Below are 24,958 nucleotides of genomic sequence, written 5' to 3'. Positions count from 1 at the left end.
CCAGCCTGTCATGGTTATGGCAGGAGTTGACAGCGGCACTGAAGAGACTGGTCAAAGGCTGCAGAGTATGCCAAGCTGTGAAGCATGGTTGAATGAAGGCAGTTGGAATTGGAAACATACAGAGACTGTATGCGGAACGCCCTTGGCAGAAGGTAGCAGTAGACTTGGTAGGGCCATTGCTAATGACACTAAAGAGTAACAAGTGGATACTGGTAATAATTGACCACCTCACCCGATGGCATGATGCTCTGGCCTTCCCAGAAGCTACCGCACCGGTGGTGGTTAACGCTTTGAATGAAAGAATCTTTTGCTATATGGATTTCCCGGAATAAACCCACAAGAACCAAGGGGCACAGTTCGATAGTAAATTAATGACCACACTGTGCTGGCTCTGGCATGTGAAAAGGTCGCACACCACTCCGTATCATCCTCAAGCTAATGGTGTGGTGTAACGTAACAACCTGCAACTGGTCAACTCACCTCGGGTGCTGTTGTTAGCTAGAGGACAGGAAGATTAAAACATGCTACTTCCTCAACTAATGAGTGGTACTGGGGCACACCTCACTCGACGATGAGAGAAACAGCAACATGCTTATGCTCAGGCGAGAATTGTGACTACCAGACCAGCTAGAATACCACCCCTCCCACGGAAGCTCAACCGACTACTCCAGCAGTTGCACGGGGTCTATGCCAACTTCAGAGAACCACAGATAGAAATAGGCAAAAAGACAAGGCGGAACCCCCTCCTACACTCTGTAGGACCGAGTGTGAGGGCGAACAAGCAATGAAAAAGAGGAGATAATCCCAAGCTGCAATCAGAATGCGTAGAGCCATACCAATTTGTGAAGGCTTGACCCAGCTATACGTATCTGGTAGAATGACGGAGACAATCTTCTATACAAAATTGGTATTGAAGCCATATCATGCCTGCTCGAAATAGTTGGGAGAGCTCCAGCCACCATAGAACCCCGCAAAAGGCCCAACTAAAAGGGGTTCAGACAAGGAAGGGGAAGATGAAAATTGAGCTGGAGACAAGACTGGAGGAACTACTCTGCCCAGGACCTCAGGACACAAAATATTGGAGCCGATAAATTGAAGCCCAGCTGGATAAGCTCTGAAGAAAATTGAATACTAAACGTCTCGACATTCCGGGAAAACCAGTCAGGCTCTGAAGCTCCGAAAAGCTTGCCCCGGAAGCCGTTCGACATGACTCTCAACCGGTTCAGACTACTCGGAAACCTGGCGGATATTGAAAATAGGTGTGCCTATTTCTGACAACAGCCAATCCCGAGCAATCTCGACGAAGGACACCGACACCGTAAAAAAGCGCCAAGTCCAAACAACAATTATGAAGAAACTATTTAGCACTGATGAGTCAATACTGTTCAAAAATTTTATTGATATTTCACAGCCAAGCGTGTTACAGCATTCTTACACACCTGTCACTATGGCGTTTTAGCAAAGTATGACTAACGACTTTTTTGATGATATTTCAAGCTGTTGGGCCGTTGGAAGCAAGAGAAGAATGCTTGGAGGCGCTTACGTTGACTCACACCTGTTTGGTGCTCAGAACTCCACCACTAACCGAACAAAGTCAGCTATGGTTGTGCCATACAAAAACATAGGAAAAGCCACCAGCTAGCTGAGCAAAAGGGAATTTGTGCTGCTCGAGATGCACAAGAACCTCGACTGGCTGGAAGAGGTGGAAAAAGTTGAACTTGCTGAAACAGCTCAGATCGTTTTGTTAACGGAGGCTGAGCTGACTAAGGAGTTGTCCTTGACTCGTACCCCATCTAGCACCAATACACCTGCAGTGGAACTCTAGCATGCCCCTGAACAGATAAAGTGATAGTGGGAGCTGAACGATTTATCAGCAAAGCTACTTGGAAGAAAGTCAAGGAAGCCATGGTAGCTGACCCTGGCATGTGCAGGTTGTGTGGAGTCAATACAAGTACTTGGAGAAGTTGGCAGCATGTCCTACAGCACTTCGCCATCTTCATGTGTTCCTGTCGGCAGCAACATGTTTCAAGCAACCAAATCATGTCACACTGGGGGCACATCGGAGTGGCGAGTGCAGGAGTGTGATCTATCTCACAGACAAAGACAAATGGGGAACCTTTGTAAAAGTGAAAGGGCGGCCAGTAGGGTTTTCCATGAAGCCGTGTACTCAGACCATGGCTTGTTGGTTCTGAAAGGTGTCGGAAGTAAAACCCTTCAGGGTGGACAGGTATGAGCTTGGGGAAGGGAAGCAGAAAAAGCCACTAGCCAAGTTACTGGAGCCAAAGCCGACTTGGCATTCCAGAGTCGCCTCCCCTTTTCCGCGCCTATTTAGGTTCGCCGAATGACCAGACTTAGATGCCCGCAGCCCAGCAACGAAGTCAGCAAAACAGACTTCTACTCCGATACAGCACGAGTCACTCTGGGACCGCCTGAGCTGGGTGTTAGGATGTCCACTATCTGACCAGCTGCTGTACAAGTCAGACATCTCCTGGAAGACAGCCGTTGCTAGCAGAAGTTAGTCATGCTTACCACCGTACTAATCTGGGCTAGGAAGCCAAGAGATGCCAACCAGGCCTTCATCGAGTTGGAAATCGGTTGCCTCAAGTACGGAGCCCGGCAGCACTGGCTGCATGCTCAATTAACCCTCCTGGGGAGAAAGTGTGGCGGCAGATCGCTGGTCGTAGGGCCAAGGGGATGACAGGAGGACTGTACAATGCTACCAGGACTGAGTCGAGCTCTAACCCTGCCGAAAACTTGGCCTTCAGTTGAGCCACCAAGTCGGCCATCGGGTTGGCTGCCAAGTCGGCCCGTTGACCAAGGGGTGGAGCTTACCGCATCGCAAGGAGGTGCGTAAGCAATGAAAGGCAGATCACAGCAGTCTCTTGCTTGCAGTTCTCTTGTACGCGCACACATTTGAATTGTATCATATATTTATATATATTTCACAAAGTTTGTCGTCTGTCCTTCAAAATGTACAGCTACAGCTATTAAAATTTTGGTATTAAAGTTTTTATTCTGTTGGACTTGAACGCAGGAAGATTGCGACAGCAGTTTTGCAATCTAATTCTCTAATCACCAGACCACGAAAGCTCTTATAATTTATAGCTCTTACTACATAACGTATACATCCTTTGCCGCTTTTACACCCAAAACCACGTATTAACTGAAACTCTACGAACTCTATTACCCTATAAAACGCGATGCTTTTTTGCGTTTTCGTGTACTTCTGTTTCCGATTTTTTGTAAAATTCAATTGCTAAATCGCAGTGAAGGTCAATACCTTTTACTCGGACAATTGTATTATCTTGAGTAAGAATTGCTTCTACATTCTCTCACCATTCGGTCAGAGAGACACAGTCTGATATCCCATTTTTACATTTGTACCAGAGTCGAGAAGTACCAGTGTTGTCGTATTCAAAGTTTTGCTTGATTGCTTCTGCTGGAACAGTAACCTTTTTTATACACACACTTCTATGCACGAATTGATATTATTAATTCAATTTATTTTTTATTCTGTTTTCTCAGTTCATATTAATTGTATCGTTACCAAATCGGTTTTTATTGTAGTCGTAGTAAAACAGATCTAATTTAGCTATTACTTGCTAATTATTTTACATTTACATTTAAATACTTTTATAGGTGGATTATTTTTTCATTGTATTTGACCTGCACAAAACATTTTCCTCATGATATGAAGTTTGAAAGCTACAGTTGTTTGACAAAGTTTGAAAACCTTTACAGTTGTTTTTATTTTCTCTTTCAATTTATTTCAATTATACAAAACACTTTTTTCATGACATTTAGTTTGAAAGTTAGAATGGCAAATTTTGTTATATGTTAAATACAAATAAATTTTCTGTCCAAAGACTTTTTTATTACCTGGGCAATGCCGGGTAGTACAGCTAGTATATTTATAAAGTACATATCTTTGCCCTGTACTCGGAGTGGTTTGATTCTTGTGGAGCAGTAAAGGGGACACTGAAATGTCTCCCTAGACCTACTGAAATGCTCGAGATTTTTAACACAATTAAATACTAAAGTGCAGCATGGCTTTTACTAATCCTTGTATATGCATTTAGTAACTGAGGTAATCCCAAGCAACTGGTTTTTGTTACTTTGTTAGGGAATGTCTTATTTCAATGTGATAGATATATTCCAATAATCAATAATAACATTTAGCTTAAGATTTAGTTCTAACTCAAAATTATCCAGGTTACATGCTCAAGGCTAAGTGCTAAAAACTTATTCTTTCAGATCATTTGCAAAAGGGCTCATACATTCTGTGTGTCCTTTGACACAAGAATATTCGTCACAGTCACACTGTTGGGTTCGAATGCTGCCACTTCTCCATATTTTGACTGGGTTAGCTGACAAGCCTGCTCCTGCTACTCCTAATTTCCTCAGCCCCAATTGGTGGGGTGTTTCAGAAGTAAACTCTCTCGTGGATGAATTGAAAACAAAAGCAAATTCTCCGTAAGTACTTGTTTTTTGTAAATTTAACAAAATTTTTTCCAGTCTTAACTCCTTAGATTTTATCTTTCAACTTGGGTTGCTTTCTGTGTATTTTATGTAATCTTTATTTTTGCGAAATTATATCCAATAAGCATTGCAACACGCTGGAGTATGTCAGCATCAGTATGTCTGTTCTTTCAGGTTTTATCAACTGAAATGTTATCAATGTTTATCAACATACAGACTAATTTAAAGCAGATATGTTGGCTAATGCCTTAACTGTTAAAGTATTAACTATTTTGTACCTCAACTTCTTGTTAGTTGCATCATGGAATATTTATTACTAGTACTAGTACCCTGGCAAGTAAAAGTCACAAGTGTCGTGCAAGATCGTCAGGTGTGCCAATAAAACACAAAGAATAACTACCGTAAAACCTCTCATTGAACGTCACATATATTTGAACGCCACCTCCAATTGACCACCACCCTGAGAGAAGGGTTGAAAAATATACTTCCACTCTCCAGTTGATTGCCACCTCTTTTGAAGGGCCACTTTCACATTATTTGACCTTTACAAGCCCATAGTATCAACTGATCAGTAGAAAAGTGTCCACAAAATCGTATTAATAATTAAATTGTTTATATCAATGACAATTAATTCTCTCGTTGTCCATTTCCAAAGCTTTTCGTTTTTTCCGTTAAAATTTTGATAGCAACACTATAGAAGTAATCGATAACAGTCTCAGGCTAGAAGTAGTTTTCTGTTTAACACGGTCTTTGAAGTAGCCTACATCTATAAAAATGACTTTAATTTACGATGGTAGATGAACTTTCAAAGCAGCTCTGTAGAAATATTTTCTGTCTCCAGCTAATAGTGGTTCTTTGCTTACTGCGGTCCTGATACTTCAAAGTAGCCTACATATATAAAAAACAGTTTAACTTTACGATGGTAGATGAACTTTGAAAGCAACGCCATAGAAATAACAACCAACTGTCTCAAGCTAATAGTAGTTCGATGTTTACCGCGGTCCTAATACTTCGAAGGACATGCATATATAAACCACTTCACAAGTTTTGGACTGAAGGTTTAGTGAGCAAACTTTTACGCGTTGCATTGGTGCTAAATGCAGCGCGTGAAAGTTTTGCTCTGGTGAAAAATTGTTTGGACGCTAATATCAACTAGTTCAGCAGTGCAGAAAAAGAGTTGAGGCCAGAAGATATTGTGGAAGGTATTGGACAACTAGAAGATGTTCATTCCATTGAAAGCAACAATCAGAACGCAGCTGTCCGAGCAAACGATGGAAATATTTTGTTTTAAAAACGTAAAACTTGTTTCTTTGATAATATAAGTATGCTTTGTTTATGTCACTTGTTCATGAATATATAGTTGTATCATTTGATGGATTATTATTATTGTATAATTTATTAATATGCAGATTTATAGCATGTTATTTAATAGCATCCTTGCGGCCATCTTAACACGGCTTACAATGGATCGACGCTCATAATTCCACTTCTATTGCACATAAAAAGCTAGTTTTGGCCGCAAACTGTAGCAAACTTATCAGTGAGTGCAGTGAACTTTTATTCGACAACTTTAAATATAGATATAAAATAAAAACATGTCTTCAAATTTAGAGTGAAATAAAAATTGAAAATGCCAACAAATTGCAAAGAAGGACACAGGCTATAATATCATCGCAGGTCAATTGCAAGCAATAGATATCAACTGATTATATGATGTTTCTCGATGCATATTTATTAAGAGATCTTTGACAAGTTGGAGGTGAGTTAACAGATTTATTGCATCTAAAAGGTTTAATATCACCCAACCAAAAAAAATAGCAAATTATAGGCGACATTCGCTTCGCCCGTAATAGGGCTAAATTTATCTTCCAAAAATTCTGAGGCGCCATTTGAAAAATAGACCGCCAGCCTCTAATTGAACGCCGCCTCCAATTGACCGCCACTATAGAGGAAAAGTTGAAAAATAGAGCGCCATGGCGCTCAATTAGATCTTTTACGGTATATGCGGAATAATTTTGCACTTGTGGAAGGTAAATGACCGGCACAGGTAGGTGCGTTCTGGGTGGCGAAGCCACATGCCACCGGTTCAAATCTTGCATGATGCCATCGCCTCCCAACCTCCAATAATGGCTTCGGATGGTTTTAAGACTGCACGTTGTTACGTAGATTGGTATTATTATCCGTCTTATGTCACATGTGTTATGGCAGAGCATTGTTACCAGAGCCGGCGGGACTGACCTCATGATCCCAAGCATAGCTGAGCTGAGTTTCACTACCACAAGAGGAGACTCCGTTGCCAGTGAGACTTGGCTCAGCAGCTCGAGGGAAGACAAGCGAGATGGCGAGAACAGATAAGAAAATGGGCAGTGCCTATCGTTAGGAATTGATATAAAAGGAGCCTGTCTAGATCGTTACGTCAAAGTCGTATTGCGGATACGCTCTCTGCATGCATGCTCATTTGTTTATGGCATTGACATACATGCATATATAAATGTACAAATATAAGATGGTGGCTAACACTCTGTGTGTTTATTGATCGACTGTTTTGTGGAGAGTCAAAAAGCGAGCAGTTTCCTTTACACATGTAATTAAAATCATTACCCACAAAAGGGCACTTGAAGCATTTCCTTAAATCATGTGTTTGATAGACAAACATAGTATCTGTATTATGTGATGATGAAATAGTTTTGTGCTTTGTTAACAATCCATGCGTATATCCTCCTGATTAATCAATATATTCTTTTTCTACTTTCTATATATATAAATCGCTGTTTGTCTGTTTGTTACTCTGTCATCGTCCGTATGTTTAGTTATAGCGATAAAATTTTAAAAACGAAAAGTCCGCTTTGTACTTGATTTAACTAGGAACCTTCAGTTATGCAGACAGGCATGCTATCCATTACACTACGCGTTCAACTGGTTATACTATGGAATAATTAGGCAGATCATGCTTATTACACCCACGGCACCCTTGAGATGCTTGCAAAATACTGGGGTCCTACCACACAAAGTTGTCGTCAGAATAGTCACTTTTAAAATCACTGTCGTCACTTTTGAAATCACTGTCGTCACCTTTTTCAAGTTGGTAACCAAAACAACCTCTTTTTTCACATTCGTTATTTTAATACAAATATCCATTCTGGTGGCACTGGGTTGTGTTAAAAACCTGAAACATGCTCAGTTTGAACTTCTGCTAACCAAAAGCATGGCTCAACCAGCGACCTTCACAAACTTATTAGTGATGTTTGGGAGCGTTGCTGATTACTCCGCGAAGAGTGACAGCTGTCTTAGATTTTTAGATTTCTTGTACTGAAAATAGACCGAGATTGTCTTTAATAATCACTGTCAGTCACAGGCTTGGAAACGGATTTGCTGTCAATGTCGTGGCATTTCATTGCTGTTTACTTTAATTATTTGGCAGTCTATAAATGCTGGGCCAGATGCTTCAAACCAAAACTAGTGAAGTTTCGGTTGAACGTGTTGATTTATGGACAAATAATAAGTTAGTAAAGGTACGGCTACACGTAACAAATTTTTCGTTGGTTCTAACCAAAATCACGAAATGATTGAAACACACAGAATTATTATGCGCTGCTAGAATCGTGCTAGCGAGCACGATTCCAGCAATTTTTGCAAGCTTTTGCAGCTCAAATAATTCTGTGAATTTCGACCGATTATTTCTGCGTTTTTCGTGATTTCGGCCAGAACTCAGAACCAACGAAAAATTCGTTATGTGTAGCCGTACCTTTAGTAATCTTACTTACACAATCATCGTCACCTCGTCACCTACATTGATAAATGGTCGTCTCGTCGGTCACTTTTTAAATATCCCTGTCGTTGGGTCGTCAGAATCGTCACCAAACATGGGAGGACCCCCAATACTATTGGTTACAACTAGCACTCTTGGAGTTACATAGCAAGTATAAGCAATTAGCGATTATAAGGACGCTCGCTTATGAGGGCTTTATGATAGGAATTCATTGGGTGAAAAAACTTAGCCAACGCCAACTAAATTTAACAACTATTGCAAATAAAATTTTCTTTGCAAAAACCTTTTTTCACTCCTGCTGGGCATTTAGCAGTTATATCTACAGCATGACTACTGTGAAAATTCTGACACGATGCATGACTATAATGTTCTAATGACTTGGAAATACTTTTTGAACAGTATTACATTTCATTATCATAAGAGTATCTCATGCTGATTGTAGAGGGCAGTAGAGTCTGTGGTTAAACTGGTTAAAGCCTATATTGTAGATGTTTCAGTATGGTTGCTATTATGCGAAAGCCAAGACTCTGATGTACTGAAATATATGATAAAAGTACTTATGTAATTGATGTGCTTTAAGGTTGTCAATTTAAAAAAAACTTATCATTTCTATGTATTCATATTTATTTATTCCTTGCCATTTCAACTTATCAAAGTACTATTATTCTAGAGGTCAGTGGAATGTTTGGCTTGAATGGTTGAAGCCTTTCTTCCCATTCATCCCTATTCTACCCTACACCTTCATCGCTTTGCTCACTGAGGAGCAGCTCATAAACCTGCTTAGCAACAATGAAGCCAACAGTATCCTCCCCCTTGATGGTCTCATTGCCTGTGCTGGCCACTATATAAAGATCAGGGAGCGCTATCACTGTGGCAAGGTAGCGTCCTACATGTAGTGTTACATACCATGCCAGTTCATATTAGAAAGTATCTCCTGCTCCGGAAACAGACAAGTTCTCAATATATATTTTTATATAGCAAAAACGAAGCCAACAGTATCCTGCCTTTTGATGGTCTCATTGCCTGTGTCGCCCATGTCACCCACTATGTAAAAATCAGGAAACCTTATCAAACAAAAGAGGTTTTATAACACAGTCATACCTCAACATATGAGCTGAATGTGTTCGGAGAGGGAGCTCACATGTCATTTCTCTTGTATCTCAAATTAATGTTTTTTTACATAAAAAAACTAAATACCAGTTAATACGTTCCCACCCTCTGGAAAACCACCTAAAAGCAAAATATTACGCTGAAAAAAGTGTGTTTTTAATTGTTTTTTTATTCACCACCTACACTCACAAAGTAACAGCTACCTATCTAGTTTCTATGATCTGCAATGAAATGTAACTTGATGTATAGCACTGTATGGAGTTCTTACCTTCAAGACAGACTCTAGCTGTTAACTTTAGATGGCTGTTTGATAAAGACTTGACAGCAACTCATTTGGCGCGCTACACTTTTGTGACGCTACGTAACATAGCATTAACTTTACATTTAACTTAAAATGAATTAGCTTACTAAGCACACACTTAAAAAAAGTTTTAATCCTACAAAAAACTTTATTTTAATTTTCTTTTCGTTTTCTTTTTCTTATCATATCATCTTTTGCTTTCTTGGCTCTTTTTGCTTCACTTTCAAATTCACTTTTAGCCAGCCATTTTAAAACTTTCCTTTTAAAACTTAAACTGATCCGGTGGAAATAGCGAAGTAATGCTGTTCTCGAAAGCGACTTCATTTGGCAACCTAGCGGTCGCATTGATAACTGTCTCATATCTCGAAGTTGTCTCATATCTCAAGGCGAAGATTTCCTTGAAATTAACATCGTATCTCCAATTTTTCATATGTTGGGACACTCGTATGTCAAAGTAGTACTGTAAGCGTGTGTATGTGTTGTGATAGACAATGAAAGGCTTCCTGCGACTTGAATGAACAAATTATGTATTTAGCTTTTGAGCAAGATATTGGTGAAAACTTTCATTTTTTTGATTGCAATGAACCAGAAAACTGCAGACAAATCATCTTGAAGTCTCTGTTAAATAGTTATGAACTTGATACGTCGAGCAAATTTGAAAAAAATTCAATGATATTGCACCAGGAATTATGATTGAACTTGTTATCTTTGAAAGTTAGATTTAAAAAAATCTATTCATAATTAAAAGAGTTGGCTTACAAAATGCCATTTTACACCATATCTCAATTTGATTAAGGTAATGTTCAAATCACAAAACATCTGCTGATGAAATTGCCATGCAAGTTATTGCAATTTGCAAACAGCCTTTAGTTTGGCATGTCATTGCAATGATGGACGAATGACATGGATAAAAAACTGCACCCACATCATTGCTTGATTCTATGGTTGAAGGGACTTTTTGTGGCTACATTCAATAAATTCTCCCGAATAACTCTTGAACTATTTACCTTATAAGGTCTTTAATTTGTTTTCAAACCCATAAAATAACTTTAGCTACGGAATCAATTTATCTACATGATACATGATATCTCCCATCAACATAGTTCTCCCTGCTTCTCTTGCTTTTTTTGTGTTTAATAATTTTGATTAATAGTATGACCATAAACAATGAATTATTATAACATCAGCTTTCTGTAGCTATAGTGTATCTGACTGAGTGAATTAAAATGGAAATGTTGTGGTTTTTATGTCACCAGCACATTGCTTTGCATAAATAATGCATTCATATGAAGCTACCACGTTTTTTACTGTGATGTACACTATTCTACTGTAAGCAAATTATGTGAAAATTTTAATATTTCATACTTCCTTATTTCCTGGAAACTTTTGTGTTTATTTATTACATGGCTCCCCACATGTAGGTTACTTACACTGTTATTTTATTGCAGAATGAGGTATTAGTTAGAAGTTTGTGGGCATACATTGAAGAACAATTGGCCTCGAGAAGGTAATGCAGTTATTTTCTTACATTATGGAGCAGCTAGCTACCTTAGCAGATGCAGTTGAGCTTCGAAATATATTCATTTGAAGTATATTGGTTGAAGTCTTCCAATGTTTTTATTGTATAATTTTGGAGGTACATTGTCTCCGTTAGATCATATTTTGGGACTCGGCAATTAATATGGAAATAAAGTCAAATAACGAGAATATAGTGTTACATGGAACATATTAAAGCTCAATGCTTACTCAGCTATATTTATACTAAGCTCTCTGTGCAAGATTGATTGCCTTTATGTTGTCAGATTATTTATTACCTTTGCTACAGTGATAAGTCATTGTCTTGTTTAAACTAATAGATTAAATGATTTCAATACAATTGTGTCAATTGATTAGTGATTATGGTTTCCTTATTATATGTCCTTTTAATGTATACACACATTTTTAAAAAGAGATATGGCTGAATCAAATGCTGTGCTACAGTAATTTGTGGACAGAACACATTGTTTTTGAATGTGGCATTGATTGTTGAAAAAATAGTTTGTTACTCGGTCAGATGCAATCACTAACAGTCACACCAGTTCTTCATTTTCTGTGTTTTCAACAAATATTTGTTAATGAACGCCAAATATTTGTCGGAGAACAAACCTGAATGTTAATTCAAATGATTACTGGTCCACTGCCAAGCTTTAGCTGTGTATTGATCACAAATTCTGTTCCACAGTTTTTGCTGAAGTCAATTCAAACCATTTTATGTTGCTATTGCAAGATTTGAAAACATTTCTAAAATTGGAAAACTTGGAAACTTAACAGATTTTCCATTTTGGATGAAACACGTTAACATTATGCAAACTACAAATATAAATTTTTTATCATGAGTAGATATAGTGTGGATTATGTATAATGTGTAACTTTAATATGCATCATATATCATATCTAAGAGTAGCGAGGATTATATATCTTATTTAAGTGTAGTGTGCATCATATGTAAGTGTAGTATCATATGTAAAGATAATGTGCATTATATGTAGGTGTAATGTGAATCGTATGTCATATGTAAGTGTAGTGTGCATCATATATCATATGTATGTGTTGTCTACATCATATTTCATATGTAAGTATATTGTGCATCATATACAATATGTAAGTGTATTGTGCTTATCATATATCGCGTGCAAGTTTAGTGCACATCATATATCATATGTAAGTATAACATGCATTATTTAATCACACTGAATGCAAACCAAGGCAAAAAATATAAATTTTTTTCAGCCTAAATCAGCGGTTGTTTCTTGCTGATTATTTTTAATCTTGTTATTACACTTTTTTCGTTTGTACTTTGTATGTTACTGTGGTTTCACAAGATTTCTTGATCTAATCGGCTCATTGAAATTGGCTCACCCAATTGGCTCCATTGGTTAGTTGCCAGTACAAGCGAGTGTTGAGCATTGTGGGTTTTTTGTAGGGTGGAAGATGCGATCCGTGGGCTTAATGTGCTATCCTTAGCTTTTCCACACTTGCTGCCAAGTGATTCTCATGTCTACGAGAATTATGGCTTCTTACCCATGTCATCAACATATCTGACCCTATGGGATGCTTCGCGGGGCTCAGACTCTGCACAGGATTTTGCAAAGATTGGCAAGCCAATTGAAAGTAGCTGCAGTCAGTTGGCAGAGACTATCAGCACCAAATTCTCCTATTCCAAAGAGCTAGACGATGCAGAAGTACAGGTATGTGTTGGAATATTTTTTTAATGTTGAAAAATTTCAATTACTGTTTGTTTTATGTTTAATAATCCAGTCAGCTTCAATGATCTGCAGTTGAACTTCCATAGCTGCTTTCCCATGTTTAGTGCATAAATATCTATTGAATTGGCTGTTGCTGAATAGTTCTGTCTAAATTTTGAACACAATGTATGCCCAATAGAAAGCTTTCTCAAAAAATTATGCTGAAAAATTCAAACCGAAATACAATCTTACTTTAGAGCTTGACCTCATAAGTTTGTAAGAAGTTGGTACAAAATTGAAGTTACTCTTTTTGCCTTCAGTGTCAACCTCTCATGTCCATCAAGAGAAAATAAGGCTGTCTGTGTGCGTTTGTAGCACCAGTGCTTATGGGGTTTGTCATACAACTCTGAGCTAACTAGTTTGCTTTACCAGCGTTCTCAAATGAAAGCTAGTTGGTCATGGTTGGTTTTGTAGACGCTCCTAAAGATATTGAACAACTTTCTTTAAGAGCAGTTCAGGTGCGTGTGCATGTGCATGTGCATGTACATGCAAGTGAAATGGGAATATTATGTGTTGTAGTTATGGACAAATCTGTTTGAGTGCAGTAAAAGTTGCAAGTGTGAGGAGTTGAGGAGTTGGTGGTACCGCCTTGTCAAGTCAAAACTACTAGTTCGTCTCAAACAGGTTTGTGTCGCTTATTTCTCGTTGACTTAATGTTTACTTTATTCATATACTAATACTATAATTTCTACACTACAAGTCTCATGCCGTTATTTTCGCCTATATAAATTCTGACAAAGGCATTGGCTTATGCTGCATTTATAACGTATGATGCATATGATTGGGAGGTGGATGGTCTTTCGCTAAAGCTAAGGCATGGTGCATAAAGCAGAGAGTGAGTTTGTGAGCTGGGATGGAAATGAAAAATCTTTTTTCAAAATTTTTATACCATGTAAAGCTCACTTGAATTATAGAGTTTGTTGTTATCTCACATTTTGCTACTGCATTGTGTACAAACCTTGCTCCAGCCAACTGTTTGAGTGGGCATCAAAACAAACAAATTTGAATACTATGACACCTGTACAGCATATTATATCATAAGTAATTGTTTATTTATGATATTCATCTGTAATAGCTTTCAAAACAGTAAATATTTTTGCTAAACTTCAAAGCACCATATTATGTTCATTTTATAATATCATTACATCAATAATAAAGTTATCAAAAAGAATATTGTTATGAAAATGATTACTTTTCATAATTTGGTTCAGTAGATTCTAATGGTTTCTGAACACCTTTCATGCCTCCTTGGTCGGTGATGTTGCATATTTAATTGAATGTTGCTTCACAGCGCAGCACAATAGACCCTTTCGATATGTTTCCCTTGTGCTGTACTAGTCTTTCAAAGTTTATGATACATGTAGGTTTATTTTGATACATTGTTTTGTGTTGTTTATATATTTACATTAAAAAAATTGTTTTCTCACCACGGTTAACCCATGTGGGTAGTAATTTCTGCTCTAACTCGGGTCTCCTACCAGAGACCTGGGAGTTTGAGCACTCGCCTCAAGATCTTAGCTGTTCCCAATAGCTCACTTTTCTGCAACTCACTTGAGTCGATTGCTGTCGGTATCTGGGAAAGCCACATTTTATGCGCCGGTGTTATTGCGCCCAGTACCCCGATGACTACTGGAATTACAGTTGTTCTTACATCCCAACATTTTTCAATCTCTTCTCCAAGAGGGAGATATTTCTCCATCTTTTCTTTTTCTTTGCTGTCTATATTGTAGTCATTGGGTACTGCTATATCTATTATAGTAGCTCTCTTGTTCTCCTTGTCCACCACCACTATATCTGGTTAGTTTGTGAGGACATGTTTGTCAGTCCAGATGTAGAGGTCCCAGAGGATTTTAGTGCGCGGTCATTCTCATTGATTTTACCAGGAGCTTCCCACCAGTGTTGTGGTTTATTAAGGCCATACTCATCACATAGACTTCTGTACACAACATCTGCAACTTGATTATGCTGCTCTGTGTATGCATTGTCACACATATATATATATATATAATATATATATAATATATATACATATATATACATGTATATATATATACATGTATATATATATACATGTATATATATACTTGCTATTTATTTTACATTTAGTTCGCTACTAATTGATTCCAGCTGCTCAGAACACTTTCCCAGCCACATTATGTTTTTTGAATTCTGATTTGGTACCTTTTGCTCCACAATCATTAAACACGAACCAAGATTTTGTTTGTTTTAAAAATCTTTTTACGTTATTTTCTTAGTTCAAATTAAAACATATTTGTTTGTAAGTTCTTATCAGCACTCGCTTTGTGTATTAGCTTTCACACTTTCTTTCTAAACCTAACCAATTAGTAATCCGTAATTACTTGCACATTTTACAACAAACATTTGTAAGATTACTGTAAGATTATCTGTTAGATTATCTGTAAGATTCATTGTGTAAGATTACAAGTATTAGTTATTCCTCACTCTCTTATATTTACACACATTTACATACTCGGAGAAATATATATATATAGATAGACTAGCTGTACCACCCGGCGTTGCTCGGGTAATAAAAAAGTCTTTAGACAGAAAACTGATTTGTATTTAACATATAACGACATTTCCCATTCTAACTTTCAAACTATGTATCATGAGAGAAGTGTTTTGTGTAGTTGAAATAAATTAAGAGAAAAATAAAAACAACTGTAAAGGTTTTAAACTGTCAAACAACTGCCTTTCAAGCTAGTAGCCTGGTATTTTGCAAATGGAAAATTCCACTAAGCTAGTTAATAAGGCTAGGCTTGTAATGACTTATTCCATGACGTTATCTCAGCATTGTCCAGCTCCGCTGTTCTAATAATAGCTATAGCTGGAATGACAGACGGACTTTGAGAAATATATACATGTATACAGATTTACATACTCTTATTTTATTTATAAACGTCGTATAACTTTCAAAGTTTATAATATGTTTTTAAAGTTTGTTGCGTTATCATTTTTATTTCAACTTGCATTTTTAAACACAATTTGCGTATCGTGTTTGAAGTTTAAACATTATTCATTTTCCTATCACTGTTATTATTACTTAGTTTCCAATCTTTATTATTAATATTAATTTTTCATTCAACCATTTTTGGCAGACATTGTTGTAATAAAGTTTCAATTAAAAATACTACCATATTCTGTCATATTTTTTTTATTAATCTGTTAAATACGTGTATTCTCAGAAGTTACACATTGTCTGATGCCTCCAAAAAAAATGATCCTGTCCTGCACAAAATCATTTCCTCATGATATGAAGTTTAAAAGTTATAGTTGTTTGACAAAGTTTGAAAACCTTTCCAGTTGTTTTTATTTTCTCTCTTAATTTATTTCCACTACACAGAACGCTTCTCTCATGATATGTAGTTTGAAAGTTAAAATGACAAATGTTGTTATATATGTTAAATACAAATCAATTTTCTGTCCAAAGAATTTCTTATTACCCGGGCAACGCTGAGTAGCACAGCTAGTATATATATATACTACAGTGCACCCTCGAGATACGATGTTGATCCATTCCAAGGCTGGCATCGTATGGCGAAAAAATCGTATGACGTAAAAAACGTTAAAAATCGTAATCGTAAAAAACTGGGTATAGAACCCATTGTACTTATAATCATAAAAAAAATGGTAAAAATCGTCCAAAATTTTATAAAATTGCTGTACATATTGAAAATTAGTAACAAAATAGTATGTCAAATTTAGTAACTATAGTTATCTACAGTAGCTGCATTATATTAAATGCACCTAGTGATTATAATCTACAATACTGTAAAATTGTAATCTGTGTACCAAATGCAGATCGTACAGTAAGAAGTTCTTACCTTCAAAAGGTACGCATAACATAAACTTTGAATTCACTTCAAATAAATTTAGTTTGCTAAACTTACCTTTATAACTAAGTTTTAGTATGTATTTTGAACTATTTTAATGAATTTCAACTTTTTATCACGAATTTTTATCCTTCATAAGTTTCTGTTTTCACTTTCATTATAAAATTTAGCGTGTCTGGTTGAAACCTTTTTCAACCAGAATTCGGCCGGGAAGGCCGAGCTATGCAGTTATCGAAAGCGGCCTCTCACACACCTGACCATTTAATGGCTACCAAAAAGAAAAATGAAATTTTATTTACTATTATACAGGACGTATATACCTTTGGAGTAACGTGACTTTAGCTGGTACAGGTAGCGAATCAAGCAGAGAGGAGGCAAAAACGTATCAATGCTAATTATGTTGCTGTACGCTAGAAGATTAATTTAATACGTAATGAAATGGAATTTTTAGCAGGCTAAAGAAAGTTGTCTAGTCCTGTCCAATTTTTCTTCTGGTTTAAAAGAAAAAAATGCTGGTGCAATGCAGAAAACTGCTAGCTAGCTAACGCTTGTAGAAGGATCCAGAAAAGGTACTACAGTAGTTTTTCTTGTATGAAATGTGCACAAGAATCAATGTAACCATACATACAAAGTTTGTACGTATTCATACCCTAGAGGACTGGGCTTTAACAAGTTTCAGAAAGTAATGTGAATGCGTCAACTACATGTATCTTGAGTAGCTAGTTATTTGAGTGACATACATACGATGAATTGTATTTACGTAGGAGATAACAAGCCCACCTGCAAAGACATGGTTAAACAAGAAAAGAAAACATAAAATCAAAAGGAAACAAATAAAATGAATAAACTATGAAAAACATGCCACTCAAGAGATAAATGATATATATTATACATGCATCGTTTTAATGTACCAGTCCACATCAGTAAATTAAACACTTGAAATATTTCTGTCAATGTGGGATTTTCTGTATCTTCTACTTCCTCGCCCTTACCAAATGGTTGCTCCTTTTGAATGCTGTTTGCATGCATGGCCTTCTAACTCCTTCAAATCTTCAGTCGTAAGCTCCTTCTTGTGCTTGTTTTAATGGAGTTCTTGTTTTAATAATAATTGCAAATGCTGATTGGTTGCGATCATATTCCTTAACAATGTTAATAATACGGGTGCCTTCTTCTTATTTACGACATCCAACTTTGTTGACATAAAAGTCATTTTTCCTTCGTTTTGTAACGTTTGTATTGGTCTCAGATTCTATAGCTAACGAATTAAATGTAGATACTTGTAGTTATATATGTATGCTGACTTGAAAGTTTATAGTAAAATATATTTTAACGCTACAATAGAATATTTGCTCTCGCTTATGTATTTTACACGAATCTTTCCACACGGAATGCTGACATGAGAGAAGTCGATCATTGTGTCTCTTCTAAACTTCTGAAAATGTTTTCGGCAAACTATATTTCAGTGTCTTTTTTTATTTTGACGTGCGTTATGAGCACGCCGACTGCCAAATTTTAACTTGGGCGAAACTTTTCTCAAAATCGTATGGTGAAATAAAATTCGTATAGCGGGGTAAAGATCTCACAATGTTCGACTTCGTAAGGCGAAAAAATTGTATCAGGCTAATCGTATCTCGAGGGTGCACTGTATATATATACTATATATATACTATATGTATACTATATGTATACTATATATATACATATATGAATGTGTCTATAGATTATCTTATTGGATAATATATTATATATCTCATAGATATATAATAGATTAATTATAATAAAGTTGCTAATGGTTTGTAAGTTAATTAATGCCTTTTGACAAGATTCCATTAGTAGTATTAGTAATAAACCGATCTTCTTATACGCATTCATGTTTTTCTGGTTCTTAACTTTAGTTTGTTTTTGTCATCATTTTAAAACATATAAATTCAAGTTCCACATTATTTTTGTCACTTATAGGTAGGTGATAATAAGGTCATATCACTCTACTGCAAGAAAGACCTTTCATCTAAAATGGATGAGGTGATTGAAAACTACGCTCTTTCTGCTGAAAAGATATTTGAGGTATTATTATCTGTTCATTCGATTACATAATTGATTTACCCCAGCAGGCCGTTTTAAATTCATTTACATTTCTGTTTGGTAAACTAATTAATGAGATGTCTTATTTTGCTTGTGTTAGGCCATGGATAAAACATTTTTCAATACTATAAGAGTAATTGTGGTAAATGTCAATAGTATTGAACTGGAGTAAATTTCTCATTCTGAATATGCTTTCATTAAATACTACTCCCATCCGAAACATATAGCAACAGTATTTGCTAAAATTCTCTGAGAACTAATCCTAGTTCAACAGTTCACTTTTTATTTGATTAATGTTAAAACATAATAATCTGTACTGTTGCACACATGTCCATTTATAAGTCAATGCCATGACCTTTTTTTGACTCATTCGCAACCGACTAACTTTCATGCCTTTCATACCTTGAATACTGGTCATTTTTTTAGAAAATAGCTATACTCTAAGTTATTACTACAAGTGACAGATGTGAGCTAAATTACCCATTCAATTTTCACACTAATCAGCCAAGTCTCCGCGTTCAGATATAATTAAATTCGGATAGAAAACTCATATTACTTACATGTAGACTTGTATATCAAAGAAGGTAGTTTTGAAAAATTTCCAATTTTCGAAAACCTTTCCTTGCTAAAACAAAGTTAAACTTGCACAATAAACATGGTAAAATATAACTGACTTACCTGAAATTATTGTTTTATTACATGCAATACAAAGTTCTGAACATTATTTTATTTTTAGCAGTTAGTTATGAACATGAAAATCATGGAATTCTAACAGATAACTCAAACTGAAAGATTAAATGAGAATTGATTACTGTTTTATAGGTCTGCAAAATAGAAAGTATAATTTCAAATTTACTTAACACCCAAACCTGATCAATTTAGTAAAAAATCAATCCAATTCAGTTTCAAGCTTCATAGGCAGCTCTAAGGATCAATATGATGAATGACACTGTCAGTCTGACTGGCTCACTACATTGAAAATGCTTTTTTATTCGAGCATAACAATTCAAGTAGGCAGAATTAAAAGTTGATAATAATATGGAAACATTAAATTTTTTATTTATTTTATTCACACAGTCTTTCACTGTTTTATCACTTCTAACTGTGCATATATATATTCACTTCTAGAGCTGAAAGAAAATTGATCGCGATCAATAAAATTTTAAGTTGCCGTGATGTTTCCCGGTTTAGGTAGAAGTCTATAACTATTGCCTGAGATATCATTGAGTCATAGTTGTAAGTTTTTCTGATCGTCTTGAAATTATTCTACATAACTAATCAAAAATGTTCTTCTATAACTTAGAAATAATTGTACATGAATTGGGTAAATATCCAAGAGGTGTTAACTCGTGTTGTGAGCCTAGCAACACCCAAGTCATGAGTTTTGTCGCGATGGTTGCGAATGAGTTAAAACCACATACATGTGCTTTAGGGTAAACCATATTTGCACGGGCTCTATAAACAGGGTCAAATCCTTTTTGCCTGGTTATGATTGTTATATTAATGTAAACAAGTGTGGGACAATAAAACAAACGGTAATTATATAGATGAATGATTGAATAATTAGCTTACACCCTTCTATTGAATATTCTGACAATACTTAATTTGAGTACTGCTATATTATCACAGAACAATCCCAGCAGTGGCAATCCATCAAAGATGGCAAAGTTGGTAGATGCGGCCATTTCCAAGAGGTGGCATTTAGATGACTCCAACAACATGGCGATTGTGAGACAAATCATGAAGTGGGAAAACTTTCAGTCTCTCTGGAAGTTTTTCAGTGCGTTTGTATATGCCCTCTACTTTTGCAAAAGTAGATTTGGTACAGTAAAACTTAGGATCACAGCTAAATATGATTTTTTACATATGGTGTACACTTTGAGCAACTATTTATCGCGACATGAAGTAATATTCAACACGCGCCAATCAACATTTCTCGAAACATCACAGTTTTGTAAGGGAAAATAGAAACAGCTAGTAGAAATTATATCATATTATGTATTTGTGTTAATGCCATATGTAGTTACTTGAGTATTTTTTGTTATTTGCTTCAAGAAATTATAAAAAATAGTACGTATTCTTATGAGAATATTTTTTTAGCATATAAGGATTTTTACGTACGGAACAGTTAACGGAACCTTACATGTGAAGGTTTGATGCAATGGACGGAGCGATTTGTATGTTGGGAAATTTTATTGTTTATCATCACTTCAAGGTAATACTGAAATTTATTGTTGATCCATTTTGGTACTGATTAGAAGAGAAAGTTTTTAAACATTCAGAGCAACTCCACAAGTCAACCGCATTAAAATGGATATTTTCAAAAGCGAGACCATTTTGGTATCATTTCATTGATTAGAGCTAAAAGGTTATGTCTGAAAGTGATCTTTGGCAATAAGGAAGGCGTATAGCTTGCATATGATTGCAGCTGTGTACAGAGCAAATGCTAAAAGCGCTAGTTTATAATTTTCTAGTTTTTATAATATATTATGTAATTGTAGAAAGATCGAAGGTTGAATCACAGAGGTTAATTAAGCAAGAGAACGTTGAGAGGCTGCTTAGATCTTGCACAGCTCTTGAAGCTGTACTAAAGACTGTCGTGGATAGCACCATTTGCTTTGGAGATTTTGAATTTCTTGACGAACATCAGTCGAAACTTGTTGATCTGTGCGTCGTTACCGATGATCTAAATGATCAAAGAACTGTCGTCAAAGAGGCTTTCACATTAAGGATGAAGGAGCTAAAGGCTTATGATCAGTTTCACTCAGATGTCCATAATTTCTTCTCATCATGCGAATTATACTCTACTGGTAAATTGACAAAATAGCCAGCAGCTGATCTATATCTGCAAACTATGTTGTATTGATATCACTAGTGTATTGTTTGTTCCCTTTCTTATTTGACTGTTTTGATACCAAAATTGGTTAATTGCATAATGCTAAATTTCTGGGCATATAGTTGACTAGTCAATAGATAAATGATATAATTTACTGTCAATCTTTGGGTGCTTTAACAGCTAACTCAGTATGTAGATAATATGGATGTACATGCATGTCAGTAATGATATGACAAAACTTGCAGCCTCGCCATTGGTTGGGTTAACTATAATCTAAACATGAATGATAGCAATACATGCTATAACTTCATTATGATGCTAAGGAGGGAGGGGCTGTTTCAGTTGCCCGATTGTCTTCGCCATACATACATGTCTGTACAGTTTAAATACTTCCGAGTTATATGATGCACTGTCTTCACTCTATTCCTCATAGGCACTGAAGCTGTTGCGCAGTGGCTTGGCAGAGCCCGTAGTTCTTTGACATTTTGCGCTGTAATTGTCCCCGAGTCTAGCCAAGACACAGTCACTATCATCTGTGATGAGCTCCCAGATGATATCCGCAACATGCTGGATGACTTCAAGAGACTCAAGCAGCGCACAGTATTTTACCGTATGTTCACATCTAAGCTGAGTAACCGCTCAAGGACAGATCTTATCCAGCTTGCTACTGTGTATGAAGAAGCTTTTAAAGAGTACAAAAAACATGTGGAGCGGTTCAGAAGCGGTGAGGTCTTCTTATATTAAAGGGATTATTTTCCATGCCGGGATATCATTGCTAATAAGTTGATTTCATTGCACTCCTTCATTTTATGGTTTGTTGATCCTTCTTCATACTTTGCTAATAATGTGTTGTTCTTTTTCACTTCTGCTTTTTAACACTAAAGACTGGTAAGATTTTCTTATATGCATTGTAATTCTTTTCCCACATAAATATTTTGTTCTTGCATAAATCTTTTTGGATAGAATTTTATAACTATAGTAATATTTTAGTTGAGAAAATTCATCTAAAGGTGCAATCTTTAGTTGTAGCATCTACATGTATTATCTATCATTTATCTAAGATGATTACAGGGCATGTAACTACACTTAATCAAAAATTATTTCTTTATGAAATGATCTATAATCCTTGGACACGTTTCTGCATTCATTGAGGCATAGGTCGATGAAAAATGCAAATTGTGGTTGTTATAGCCATTTCGCTGACTCTCAGCTCGGCTTGCTGCAAAAGTTTGAACTGTAGACGACATATTTTTATTGGTTCATTTATTTGACCCTTTTGCACTCGTTTGCTTAAGATGTCTCATATTTGCAACGAAAAGTATTTTGTGTCTGGCTGATTTATAGATGCACTGTTATCAAACATAAAAATTACAAATCTGACAATCTGTTAGATCACAAAACTAAGATGAAAATGTAATAAAACAACTCTATAAATGACTGTTATTGCTATTACTACATTTTGAAAATCGGCCAAGTTTTTTACTGCTCAACTTTTAACAGCTAATGAGAATTGTTCATTTTTAGATACACTAAACATACAAAAACAATTCATAACTTTAATAAAATTGTTGTGTTACACATTTTTTTGTTGAAAAAAATGGTTTTAAGCTAATTGCCATCCTGCTCCTGTGTAAAATCTTTTATTTTAAACTTTAATATTGTATTGGATCAATGCGCTTGCTTTTCATACACATTTATGGTATTTTACGAGTTTCTTAAACCAATTGACAGATTTTGATGTTTTATACTGTATTTAAAAGGGTTGACCTTGTTCAGCTGTATATGCATGCTTGACTTTGGTAGGTTCACTCAGTATTCAGCAGCTTGAGAGTGTTTTGATGAACTACTTTGACCAAGATAGAATCAAACTAGTCAGTGAACTGTCTCAAGAGCTGAAAGGTTCACTGTTAAAGGAAAGGGAACAGCAGATCAAAATGTGTGCTGACCTCAGTCAATATCACAAAGGTGCTAAGGTGATTCTTGATTTCAAAAAGAATTTTGAGCTCACAGGTGACTTCAAAGCGATGGAGACGATATTGCAGTCGGTAGGTGATACTCAAATAAACTAACATTTTTTTCTCAAGTATACAGAACTAGATTGGTCAGATTTTACATAGTGGCTCGTTAGTCTATGCATGTTTGATAAAATAGTTTTCTTTTATTTCTGATTTCCTGTAATCAAGAAAGTAATTGGTTTTCAATTGTTCACACCGTTCAATATGGGAATACATAAATAAATTGATACACTATTTGTTTGATTCAGGTATTTACACTAGCTCTAGTTGTAATTATGAAAATATAAAATTAGTAAATGGAATACTCTCGTTAATGTACAAAGTATTTTCATTCTCTGAGAAAAACACACTTGTAAACCACAACCACATTTTGCACAACACTGAGCTATACTGCTATCTACCGATCATAATTAAAATTAAATTTCTCAAAAGTTTTATGAACTAAGTTATTAAATTTGTTTGAGTTTCACTTTGGTTCGCTACTGCATGTGAATGTCTCCGATATATTTTAATAGTTAGTTAATTTAATTGGTAACCTCACCTTATCATACCTCACCGCAATAGCAAAAAACAGCCAAACGATAAAAGGTATGATTAATCATTATAATAAATCATAATTATAATATTATTTGCAATGATTTTATAGATGTTAATGTTGGACAACTGTGGACTACCAAGATATTTAGTATCACTATTAATTGTTCATCTAATAGTAGTGTACACCTTCTTGCTTTTTTCTTTCTCTAGATCATCCCTCATGTATATCTAGTTATCTCAGTTTTCTTGTATCCTATTCAAGTTAAAATAAACTCTTGTACTGTTTATAAATTATTAGAATGTATTTAAATTGATGCGACAAGATATTATATATTTCAAACAATATATGACCATGTCATCCTACTACCATGGCTTCAGGAAATACCTCTAAATGTAATTCTGTTTAATATTGTAGAAATCTCATATGCTTCAGTTGAAAGACATTGGTTCTGATTTGACAAATAGTGCCGAAACCCTTCAAACAATCACTGAAGATGAAATACGCTGTCTCCAGACTTTCCTCAAATGTCAAGAGTTCATTGACTGGGCGCGAGATTCTGTCAAGGGTACAACATAGCTTCTATACTATTCTTCTATGGTTTTAAAGGAGCTACTTTGTTGAACCAGTTGTTTTCGCACCTTTTCGGAGAGATTCTCTTTCTTAGTATTGCTTAACGGTTATTAAGTATAG

General features: G+C 35.7%; 1 protein-coding gene across 1 annotated transcript in view; it reads left to right on the top strand.

Moving 5' to 3' along the window:
- Window positions 1-2,713: 2,713 nt before the first annotated feature.
- LOC137394077 (E3 ubiquitin-protein ligase RNF213-like) overlaps window positions 2,714-24,958 on the top strand; it is a 28,861-nt gene continuing 6,616 nt past the window's right edge. The window contains exons 1-12 of the mRNA XM_068080795.1: window positions 2,714-2,846; window positions 4,368-4,473; window positions 8,919-9,126; window positions 11,108-11,166; window positions 12,622-12,886; window positions 13,463-13,567; window positions 18,757-18,861; window positions 20,509-20,659; window positions 21,381-21,689; window positions 22,149-22,439; window positions 23,519-23,760; window positions 24,683-24,833. Coding sequence (XP_067936896.1) covers window positions 2,714-2,846; window positions 4,368-4,473; window positions 8,919-9,126; window positions 11,108-11,166; window positions 12,622-12,886; window positions 13,463-13,567; window positions 18,757-18,861; window positions 20,509-20,659; window positions 21,381-21,689; window positions 22,149-22,439; window positions 23,519-23,760; window positions 24,683-24,833 — 2,125 coding nt within the window. The remainder of the gene's footprint in view (window positions 2,847-4,367; window positions 4,474-8,918; window positions 9,127-11,107; window positions 11,167-12,621; window positions 12,887-13,462; window positions 13,568-18,756; window positions 18,862-20,508; window positions 20,660-21,380; window positions 21,690-22,148; window positions 22,440-23,518; window positions 23,761-24,682; window positions 24,834-24,958) is intronic.

Source organism: Watersipora subatra, chromosome 4 (genome assembly GCF_963576615.1).
Source record: "Watersipora subatra chromosome 4, tzWatSuba1.1, whole genome shotgun sequence".
Classification (NCBI taxonomy): Eukaryota; Metazoa; Bryozoa; class Gymnolaemata; order Cheilostomatida; family Watersiporidae; genus Watersipora; species Watersipora subatra.
This window is presented reverse-complemented; position numbering and strand designations above follow the sequence as displayed.